Here is an 11,872-nt window from a genome sequence, read left to right as displayed (position 1 = left end):
GGTTGAGAGTAGCTCCTCTGAAGTCTCAGTCTAAGAGTGTATAAAAAAGGCTGTAACAAGAAAGTTCTCTTTAGAAAATAGTGTTTGGAACTGGTCTACACTAGTGGGCCAGAGCTGGAATAGGGCTAACAGCACTTCGAGATGCCCATCCCCATTTATTGAGTCAACCTGAAGGGGTGGAGCCCAGAAACCTGCATTATTTAGACAAGCTCCTCTGGGAGACTGACATTGCCAGGTAAGGGAATTACATTCCTGCTAATTACCACTTAGCTCACTAACAGGAAGGCAATCCGAATAAGAGGTGCTGCCCTTTACTAGTAACATCGTCTTTTATATTCTTAATTTCCTACAGATGTATTTTCTTACAGAAAAATAAATGAGAAACAGTAATTTTTGAAGAAGTGTTAAAATCTCTTCTGCATTCTGAACATGGGATTAATAAATATATCAAACAAATTTTATGTTCTGATGGGATAGGAAAGAATACTTTTAAATTAGATGGGCATCTTTGATAGTCTCTAAAATATAATCTTTAGTCTCTAGTCAAGAGAATAATGGAGTCTTAGGAGTGGTATTTAAATTAAATTTAATTAAACAAAAACATCACATACTTCCACCTTTCCAGAAATGGTCACTTCATTTTAATTAAGGAAATAGAAACTGTTATGACTTCAGTCTTCATTCTGTGACACATTCTGTGTGTTTGGACAAGTTTAGACAGACAGCAAAGCTTTAGAAGTCCTACCACCTAACCGACAGCACTGTGAAAATGCTAAAGCCAACACAAGTCTCCATCTGGCAGTTCAATGTGAGCTGCCAAAATTTAGTCCAATGAGGCCTCCGACTCCAATAATCTAGGTTCTTAGGGGTCTATAACCTTAGGGTCACTACTGTCTCCTCTTGACAGCTGTCCAGGATGCACGAGCTCTTCCTGTTGAGGCTTTCAGTTAGCTTGAGCAACTCTGGTATCGAACCCATGGAAGTTCAACATGGTCGTCACCAACTCTGGAAGATCGAAATCATGTTTCCATCCCCAGTCCTTCCGAGCATTGCTGTCATCAAAGTTCATTGGCCAACTGTCGGCTAGGAAAAGATATGGAAGAGGAGCTTAAGTTTTTCAGGCTCTAGAGTTGCAAAATGTCTCCAACAATTTTATCGAAAGGCCTATCATACAAAGGGCCACAAAAGAAATCCCCTCTTTCAAAAGCCCCCTTTGAGCAGACCAGAGCAGCTATTATGCACATACATAGTCACTCTCTTAGACTGGAAGACTGTATTACATGTCTACTGTCAGACACTGTGAATTGTCACATACTATTAAAATCGCAAGCAAACTCAGACAGTAGGAATCTTATACTCAAACGGTGCTCAGGGCCACAGAGTGGCACGGTCACAGCATTTAAAACCCAGGGCTGTTTGCATATGATGTCTGCTTGTTTTATGTTTAAACTATAAAAGGCTGACAAGCTGTTTATTTGCAATGAAACTATGCCACCCCCTTTAGATATCATTTCCCCAAATTGCAGCATCTGCAGGCTTTGGCTCAACAACAGCTCCTCCAGACCCTGGGGAAGGCACCGTGCTGTCTTTCTCCTCCACAGTTTATGTCCTCAAGGGACTGCCAGTGCAAACTGAGGTTTCATTCTGGTTTTGAAGGGTTCGCAGTGATGTACCAACCTATGGCCTGTCGAACAGAATCCACGTTGTAGGTGATCTGGAATTCCGGTACGTGCTTCAGGACCTCCTGGGCCAGTTCCTCAGGGGAGAAGCTCATGGCGTTGACATTGTAGGTCCTCATGGACAGGGACTCTGCCGGGGCCTCCATGACTTCCAGGGTGGCCCTGAGACAGTCATCAATGTACATCATCGGGAGCCTCGTGCTGGGTTTCAGGTTGCACTCGAATTTGCCGTGCTTTACAGCATCATGGAAAATCTGGACTGCGTAGTCTGAAAGAGAATCCTGTCTGTGGGTCTTCTTAGAACACAATCATGAACGCACCTCATGGATTAAGGCAGTGGTTCTCAAATATCTTAGTCTCAAAACCTCTCTGTGCTCTTAAAAAAACAAAACAACAAACTGACAACCCCCAAAGAGGTTTTATTACTGTGAATTGTATTCGATGTTTACTACATCAGAAATTAACTGAGAATGCATATGTAGGATATTTTTATATGAAAAAGAACATATTTTCCAAACAAAAGGAAATTTAGTGAGAAGAAGGCGTGTTTTGTTGTGAAAATCTTTTTACTATCTGGCTTCATAGGAGATAACTGGAGCGCCCCATTCGCTTCTGTCTTCAGTCTGCTGTGCTATCACCATCACATACCCGCTGACCAACCCCACAGTACATTTGTAAAGGAGAGTAAAAAGGCAAAGAACATCTCAGTATTGATATAAAAGTAGTGTCGACCTCTTGGACACCTTGAAAGGGTCTCAGGGATCCCCAGGGATTCCCAGTATGTACTTGGAAAAGCACATTATTAAGCCAAGGTCTTTTTAAAAGTAACCCAAACCAGAGGCTCCTTTAAATTCCCTGGGCTTTTGTCAAGTATCTTCTATATTGTATCTCAGGACCCCTCATTGGGAAGGATTTCTAATGTCGGAGTTACTGAATACAATTCATGCTTGAGTCCAAACCAATGATAATCATAGTACTAATAATAATGATAATGATGTTTATGTTCCTTTTAACTATGCAATACATAGATTCCATTTCAATAAGGTTCTCTGTCTTAAGAAATAAAGGCTGTATGCAAAGAAACAGGCTATTTCTTATTTGCTGTCTTCCTACATTGTGGGTAACAAGTTTGTTCTTGAATATCATCTGTTTGATTCCAGCACTGTGGGTGGCTGACCTGAGCTGGATTTATAACACTGGCAAGTCAATTGGCTGCAATAAGCTTCTTAGATGCACTTCCTGGAGAGAATGCAGAAACTCAACATACGGCTAAAAAGATGGCAGATCTATCACCACCCTTCCCTATCTTACATACAAGAAAGCCCATCTTACATACAAAAAAGATAGGAAACAACACGTACCAGTTGTTCCGCCTCCAGGTTGGGAGTCAGCTGAAATGATGCCAGGATATCTCAAGCATCGAAAATCTAACCCATACCGGTAATAATAATACTACAAAAAAGAGAAAACTCACTTTAAAAAGAATCTTTGAAATCAGATAAAATAATACAAAGAAATAATAGACTTTTTCGGAAATATTATCCCATGCAGTTATATTAAAATTCTCCTCAAGGAGAGGAAGACTCTAGAATTTCTAAGTGTCACTCATTTTTCTTTAATAACCCTTCAGTTTTTATCTTCAGGGAATCATCATTCTGGGGATTCATCAACATGGTAAATAACACATCAGCCTACAGTAGGGATTTCCAACCTTTCATTGGAAGGGAGTCCCTGCTCACGGTCCTACACAATTCTCCATGAGCAGGTCCCTGCCATGAAGCACTGGAAAGAATACACGGGAGGCCAGGGGGTGACACAAGAGCAATGACTGTGATATATCAGCTGAAGGATCAGACACCAACTAAAATCTACTATAGAGTTACAGAAACAACGTATATATAAAAAAATAAAACCAAAAAGACACTTGAAGCTTTCCATAATATAAAGTTTTTAAATTACTACCAATAGCTACCAAGACTGGGAGCCTGAAATAATAGGGCAGTGCAAATGAAACAGGCAGCAAATGCCATGTGAGGGGCCTCCAGCAAGTGTGAATGTTACCATATAGCTGAGGAGTTCTGGCGCTATCGTACTTGCTGCTTGGCAAACACAAGCAGTTTAGGAAGCATTTCTGGGGGCTAGAACCAGGGAGCGGGAACGTCCCCTCCAAGGATGAACCAGCAGGTGTTTGAGGCAAAAGGAGTAGAGAAGGAAACACTGAATCATCTTGCCAAGTGATGCATTGCCAGAGACGAAGACCACCTTCCAGAGCTGTAAAGGAGAGGCTGGTGCAAGGCACACTCTCTGGCTGTGTTTTTGCAAGGCTGACACTGCATCTCAGCATACAGAGGTGGTTTCAGTACACTGGTGATAAAACATCCTGGATCCAATACATTTGTTGCAACATTGGTTGCAAACATCCTGCAGCTGATGCATGAAACATCCTCTGCCCATGGCCATTTCCTTCCCTTCCTTGCCCCCACATAAGCAAGACTATATAAGTAAAGCACGGCTGCTAGACTAGGTCACTGCCTTCCCATCAGGAGACAGTTGTCCACCTAGCCCCTGCTTTCAAGTACTTCTTTGTCTATCTTTTCTTAATCCTCCATCGCCCCCACTCAGGCCCGTACGACTAGCCGAGCTGGACGTGGCAATGCGTACTTCTCCGATGAGCTCCGCGTGGACTTTGGACACCCCATAGATCGTCCTGGGTCTCTGGGTGCAGAGATCAGGGGTTGGGTTCCGGGGAGACGTGGGTCCAAAAGCTCCGATCGTGCTGGGCACGAACAATCGCAAGTTGTGTTCTGTGGCCACGTCCAGAATATTATGCAATCCTGAAACCAACAGACAGTATCACAATCTGAAAAATCTCTTACCAAAGAACTGGAAAAATTGGGAAACAGGTCATTGTGGACAAGATTCAGAGACTTACCTGTGATATTTACGGCTCTTGCCAAGGATACGTTTGCTTCTCCAACTGCACTGAGCAGAGCGCTATAATGAAACAACCAGGTGATGCGGTGGTTTACCACCGTCTCTCTAAGATTCTTGTAATCCAGGATGTCGGAATAAATAAATGGGCCTACAAGGAAAACGGTGAAATGACAGAAGTAAAAAAGTTTGGGGTTTGAAGAGCTAAATGGACTTTCCCCACTCCCCCGTTGACCTGTGAATTCCATCAGTACCAACTTGGTAACTGAACCACTTGGACACCACATGGCATTTTTGTTATGGAAGAATCACCAACTCCAACCACCCCACAGCTGATAATAGCTACTGCTAAATAGGACTTAGACTTACAGGCACTGTTCTAAGGGCTCTCTGTATGTTTAGCTCTCACATGGCCTTTGAGGCAGATACACTGATTGCTGAGGAAACTGAGGCACAGAGTGGTTAAAATTTGCCAGGATCAAATAGAGAGTAAGTGGAAGAAATGTCACAACCAGGCAGCTGCTCCAGTCTGCATTGTTACCACCAACCCTACATGCAGAGTGACTTCACTGTGCTTAAAAGTTGCAAATTTTAAAAGAAATAGAGAAATGGGTTGACAGAATAAAAAACAAAAAACCATGGTACAAAAGAATGACAAGTCATGATTTCATCATATCTGGTTAGGCGAGAGGTGGAGCCAATTTTGTTCAACGCCAATTTTCCCCACCAATAGCAAATTACAGCACTCTTGCCCACTGTAAGCTGCAAAAGGATGACACTTGAACCAGGCAGGATTGGAAGATAGTACAAAAACGATTCTGAGCTAGTGGAAACCTTGACTACAGGAGTTTTGAGATTGTGTGTGTGTGTGTGTGTGTGTGTGTGTGTGTGTGTGTATGGTAGTTTACAGTAGTTTAAGCGCAAGGCCATGTTGAAGTATGAGGATTAATTTCTCCAAAATTTTAAAGTTCCTTTTCTTCCTTACAGAGCATGATTTTTGCTTGTTTGCTCTCGGAGCCTAGAACTTAACTAAAAACTCAAAAAGATAGGAATCAAAGTTTTTATTCCAAAGATACTACTCCAAGTGATATCCAAAGACATTATTCCAAAATTTTACCTCACATTCAGAAGAACTCTCGCGTTCTTATAACACTTGAATAAGCAGCAGTGTTACTGTAGACATTGTACAGAACTACTGAGAACAAAAATATTAAATTTTTTAAAGTGACACAACTGTGCCTCAACAACTTCTCTTCCTTTAATTCACGAGCCTGGTTATGAGCTGCCCTTCCAGGTGTACTTTGAAAATTAAAGATAAAAATAAAAGCAAGACAAAATGATCTCTTACCACTACGGAAGATGTGATCAGAGGGTTTCCGTATGTCAGACAAAATCACATTGTCCTTCCCAAATCGTTTCCTGTAAGGAAAATCAATACACATAAGCTAGTACATCTAGGATATAACTTGTCCTTTGAAAACAATCTTTCCAACAGAAAATATAATTTCCTGCCAGCCTCCAAATCCCTCCTTTTCATGCCTTTTCTCCCTTTTCTTCCCAACCACACACTCCTTCAGTTCTGGCCAGACTCAGGCCCCCTTCTCCCTACTCATGGCCCCATCTTCTGTTTCTACTCTCACCCCATTAACACCCCTATAGTTGCCACCAATGTCTTCCTAGTACCCCTAAGTTGTTACCTCTCCCTTCTCATTCTTCTCTCCTCCCTTCTTATCCTTTCATCCCACTCTCTCCAAATCCCACACTGTTCTTGTCAGTTTCTGTATGCACGTCCCTCTGCCCCCAAACATCTAAAAATCGAGTGATTCACTTAAAGTTATGTGTCTTACGCTGCCTTAGTTAGAAGACAGAGTGGGTAAAGGATCGGTGTGGGAGACGTTGAGTCAAGGACCTGCAACAACGCCTATGATATTAAAAGGCAAAATGAAAAGTATTTTGAACAGTTGTTTAGATATGGTATCTTAAAAAATAATAAGGGGCAGGGGGGAGAGAAAAGATGAAATGGTTAAATGGTACCCAAGACATGCTTCCCATACTGAAGAACTCAGATTTTAAATTTCAACTTTCAGAGCTCTTACCTCAGGGTGTTAGCAAGCCCCACGCCCAGCTGGCCAAGGCCCCCTAGAGGATGGGAAAAGAAGTAAAACTTAAATCCAAATCTAACCCATGCAATTACTCCCAGAATGTAATAATGAGGTAAGACTATATTTATCATCTTAGCTAATCAGGGAAAGCCCTAGGTTGGCCTGATAGAATCGAATTACCTCCTCCAAGCAATGACAGAAATGAACACAGGTAATGTTAGTTTCAGAGACAAAGCTCTCTCCCACACAGAGTGGCTGAGGAGGAGCAGGGTGCAGAAACAGAAAAATCACAAGAAAACTGGACACCTTCTGGCTCCTTGGGCCAGGAATTCACTCCCATCGTTGCCTTGGTTATTTGATGGGCTCTGAAGCTTGTCCGCTATGGGTAACAAAATACTCAAAGACACATATAAAAGTTTGCATCAACCTCTGGTGGGGTTTTCCAGAACCCCATCCTCCATTAGAACTAGAATAAGATATGAAAGGAGAAAGAGGTGGGGACAAATCAAGAAACCATCTGAAAAAAAAGGGGCTGATAGCTGAATCGATATGGAGTCATAAACATAAACAAAATGGCATTAAAAATGCCACTGATAGAAACAGGAGGGTTGCAGGGGTTGGGAGCACATGTGGGGGAACAAAATCATAAATTTCATCTGAGAGAAATGAATGAGGCAGGAAGATGCAGAAAACAGGATTTCCTGTAAGCACTGGTTAACATGGGACTAAAGCCAGGCCCACAGATGCTAACATGGCCCTGAAAGATGCTTCGTTAGTGGCGGTAGGAGGGAATAAAATGACACACAGACAAGCTGGGCGAATCATGGAGGAAAGCGCAGAGGGGACCCGACTGTACTTGAAACCCATTCATAGTGAGAGAACAGGAGGCAGTGAAAGAAACACACACACAAATTGTGATGAGAAGCCAAGAGAAGAAACCCTGGCAAGAAGAAGGAAATAAAACTGGTTACTCAAATCAGGGGTGGATTTGAGTTGGCTAGAAATACATGGGAGTGACAGAGTAAAGTTTGGAGTGAGGAGAATATAGAATCAGGTGTTGGGTGAAAACCAGGTAAGGATGATCAGGAAGCGAGGATGAGATGGACAGCAACGTGGGATGTGGGGGGCAAGTTCCTCCAGACAGCCCCTAACTTATCTTCCCCAACACACAAATGTGCAGTAACTGCTTGGGATGAATGACCAAGTTTCGATTGAGGAGTTTGGCCAAGAAAAGGTGCTCCTGATCCCAGAATCCATGCTCTAGTCCCTGCACACTCCCTCGCTGTGAGCCTTCACTCCCAGGCTGATCCTAATAGGCATGGGGAGCCCAGTTCCAAAGCAGCTTTTGGGCCCCCAGCTTCCGAGGTCCTCCCTCAGACAATAAAAAATTATGGCAGGGAAGAAACCAAGCGCTGGCAACAGGGATGAAATGAGGATTTGGGACTTGCAATATTCTGGAGGAAGCCAAGCGTGGAAAGGGAAGTTTCTGATGAACAAGTGTCAGCTGGTGGCATGTTAGACGTTCTAAAAACAAATACATAGCCACAGAGAAGCTAATGGAATATAAAACAAATACAGCCACAAAGAAGCCAAGAAAATAATCAGCTGCAAAATAATGCACGGGAAAAAGGGGAAAAAAAACCTCAACCTGTAATTAGGATGCGTGGCTGGTCTGTTTCAGAGAAAGAGGCAGAGTGGAAGTTGGCATCTGCCGGAACTGGCCAAGAGGAGGGGCCCAGGACCCGGCCCGGCAGGGCAGCCGTCCGACAGCAGCAGGCAGTGCCCTGCAGCACCTGGCACACAGCTTGCCGCAGCATCCTAATGACCACTGGCACTTTCTCTGCAAGTACCCTGTAAGCAAAAGGAGCAGAGTTCATTATGTTACCTTTTATTCTCTCAAACCCTCAAAACAAACGCTTTAACCAAAATTCACACTAAGATGGTCAGCTCATGAGCAAAGCCATGTTTTCAGTTCATGAATTGAACTAAAGAGACTGCCAAGTGTGCCAGTGAAGAGCCTACTGTGAGCCACGCCCCGTGAAAAGGGGCTAAAACCGTGCTTACGCCAAGTGCAGGCAAACAAAGGCTGGACGGAGATTTATCGTATTTCTCCATGTATAAGACGCACCCTTTTCCGAAATATTTGGAGTCTAAAAACTGGGTGCGTCTTATACAGTGGTTGTAGATTTGTTTACTTGCATGTCCCGCTTTTTCGCGCTTGTTGTCTTTGCGCTCATTGTTTCACACTTGTTACCGGTATATTACGGTAGGTTACGTTTTGTCCCGTTCTGCCCACAAATGGCTCAGAAAAGATTTTCATACAGTGCTGAATTCAAGTTAAAAGTGATGCAGTTTGCAAAAGTGAATGGAAGTCGTGCTGCTGAACGTAAGTTTGGTCCTCCTCCAACTGAGAAAACAATCCGAGACTGGCTACGGGAAGAAGAAACCCTACTGAAAACACCACAGCAGAAGAAGGCCATGAGAGGCAATATATGAAGATAGTGATTCATCATCAGACACAGATGAGGACAAGCTAATGGTTGGGAGTTTTGACAGTGATGAGGAGTTGTATGAATTTTATGATGAATAAAACTTNTGGGAGTTTTGACAGTGATGAGGAGTTGTATGAATTTTATGATGAATAAAACTTGAGTTCAATAACTTTATGTAATACATTTTTTAAAAAAATTTTGGGCCCCAAAATTAACGTGCGTCTTATACATGGGAGCGTCTTATACATGGGGAAATATGGTAGAATCAGAATTGCACGATGCTGACATCAACTGGGATCTAATGTCACAGCAGAGGTCACTGTATAGAGAGCCATACACCCCAGAAACACCAAGTCAATGGATCCTAGGGAAGGCTTTAAATCTAAACAACTGTTATCAATCTCTCCATGCACCATCAGAGAGTACAAATAGGTCTCAAGTTAAATAACATGGTGTCCTGTAAATCTTGTGCTAACACTCTGATGTTATCTTTCGAATGAGCCAGACTAGAAAAGTAGGGGGTTAAGATAAAAAGGCCCCAGCAATATTTAGTAAGCCATGACTAATTTCTGTTTTAATGTCATCCCATTAAAAAACCATTTTCCCCTTTCTTCCCAGATCAGGTATATTTTATTTTAGTCTAGCTTCTCCTCATCACTTTGACTGCTGACTGATCATGAAATCAGTTCTGGCCTCAAGAGGTCAAGACGGTCCAATCACACATGGCTTGAGACCAAACAATGCATGCAGGACTTCCATTTTCCCTTTTCTCTCCCCAGCAACCAGGCAAGCATGTCACCAGAGTAAATCAGAGCCTCACAGCTTGCTTCACTGGTTCAAGCAGCAAACTTCCCAAACTCTAATGTTAGGCCTATTGCGCCCTGCACACAGCCCCATGGCCCTATCTCTGTCAGTGGTAAGATTTCCAAAAGAACTGGTAGATGAACCTTCAGAGCTGACTCTGCTGCTCCACCCCCTCAAAAGAGATTACCAGATCTCCACCATCTTATATATATATATTTTTAGCTGAGCCATCCTGCTACCTGTTGGCAGCTCAGCGGCTGCTCAGCTCGGGCTGGACTCGAACCGCTGTGGCTCAGAGCTCAAACTCTTGAGCGAGCTCTTAACCAACTGAACCACTCGGCCGGCCCTATTTTGCATCATGAAAGGAGAAAAGGTAAACTGCAGTTGAAGACATTTCCAGTTTAAGATATTAATTTAGTCTACTGCCATACTCAACTCAGTGCTTTGAGTAGATAACAGTAATTCTAAATGAAAACACCAGAGGTAACAGGAACTTTTTTCTAAACCCTGAAGTCCAAATTATAGAAAAAAGGAAAATATAATCTGAAAACATATGCTCTGACATTCTTTTATGATCCATGCTGGTTTAGTTCTTTAGGACACTGAAATAAGGCAGGTAGAGCCCCAGCAACTTCTGTTGGTTTAGTGGCTTGGCCCCAACGGGTTCTCCAGCATCAGATGCAGTCCTACAAACCTTCTCCTGAGGCCCTTCGTCCTGACTAACTTCACCAGACAAGGAGAAGAGAACCTTCTACTGGCATGTCTCTGGCTTCATGTTCAGGGTCAGGATTAGAAGGGAGACATCCAGGGTCGGCCATGTTGCAGGAAAGGCCTAAGGTTCTCTTTAAGCATCTATTATCCTTAGCCATTGTTGACACCCAAGTCCAGGTAAGAACTTTGATTCTTAAAGTTCCTTATTTCAGCAAGTTCAAGGGGATGGCATGGAAGCCAAGAAGCAGCTAGATTTACCAGAACACTTGAAACTCAGACAATTCTCAATTCCAAACACAAAATAATAAATGGCCACAGTTGAAAAAGTTTTCTCTTTTTCTTTTAAAGGTTGAGGAGACAGCAGTCAGGGAAAAGGCAAACCCCGAAGGTGTGAAATTGTTGGGAGCCGGCTGCACCTCAGTGTCTGACATGGCCTATCACACTATTGTGATATATCCTAAAGCTCTGGCTGAGAAACAGATACTGCTTTATGTTTTGGAAAACTTAAATTCCCCTTTGGATGCCCCCAGTAGGATAAAGATCTGACACCCCTTCTTATATTGTTTTATTTACTTTAAATAAGTGAGTTTTGGACATAGTATGATAATTTTGTTTTACTGTTAGTTTCTTAGCGATAGATTCTTAGTGATAGACAAGTTATGTACCTTATAATTCTTAAGATCCTGGTTAGCCAGTAGTGTTTGAAACAGTTGCTAAGTAGTAAACATCCTTTAAGTGCCAAGGCAGGAACTCAGCTCTGGCCATTATCAGAAGAAATTGAAACATAGTTAGGATAAGTTAGTCATGAGTGAAGAACAGATCGCTGTACCCTGTAATATAAACATCGTGAGGAAATAAAATTCTGAGAAAAACAAACTTCTAAGGAAAATAGACCCTGGGAAGGAAGGAACATTGAAACTATGTAGAAAACAATTTCCTAATGGGTAAAGGTTTAAACTTGGAAATTCCAACAACTTTGGAAAAAACAGTTCAATGATGTAAATAGTTACCTGCCCAGTATAAAAAGGACAGGCTGTAAAAATAAAGTGAGACATTAATTTTTTTTTTAAAGATTTTTATTGGGGAATTGGGGGGATGGGAACAGCGCTGGGGAATTGGGGAAGGGGAACAGACAAGTTGCTGTCGTTTTGTT

General features: G+C 42.5%; 1 protein-coding gene across 1 annotated transcript in view; it reads right to left on the bottom strand.

Moving 5' to 3' along the window:
- Window positions 1–569: 569 nt before the first annotated feature.
- The window catches only part of LOC109379511 (L-threonine 3-dehydrogenase, mitochondrial-like), an 18,607-nt gene continuing 7,304 nt past the window's right edge, over window positions 570–11,872 (bottom strand). The window contains exons 3-10 of the mRNA XM_019636119.1: window positions 8,361–8,563; window positions 6,707–6,749; window positions 5,959–6,029; window positions 4,612–4,761; window positions 4,341–4,513; window positions 3,041–3,131; window positions 1,678–1,947; window positions 570–1,083 (exon numbers count right to left, since the gene is read on the bottom strand). Coding sequence (XP_019491664.1) covers window positions 944–1,083; window positions 1,678–1,947; window positions 3,041–3,131; window positions 4,341–4,513; window positions 4,612–4,761; window positions 5,959–6,029; window positions 6,707–6,749; window positions 8,361–8,563 — 1,141 coding nt within the window. The 3' untranslated portion in view covers window positions 570–943. The remainder of the gene's footprint in view (window positions 1,084–1,677; window positions 1,948–3,040; window positions 3,132–4,340; window positions 4,514–4,611; window positions 4,762–5,958; window positions 6,030–6,706; window positions 6,750–8,360; window positions 8,564–11,872) is intronic.

The sequence above is a fragment of the Hipposideros armiger genome, unplaced genomic scaffold (assembly GCF_001890085.2).
Source record: "Hipposideros armiger isolate ML-2016 unplaced genomic scaffold, ASM189008v1 scaffold_27, whole genome shotgun sequence".
Classification (NCBI taxonomy): Eukaryota; Metazoa; Chordata; class Mammalia; order Chiroptera; family Hipposideridae; genus Hipposideros; species Hipposideros armiger.
This window is presented reverse-complemented; position numbering and strand designations above follow the sequence as displayed.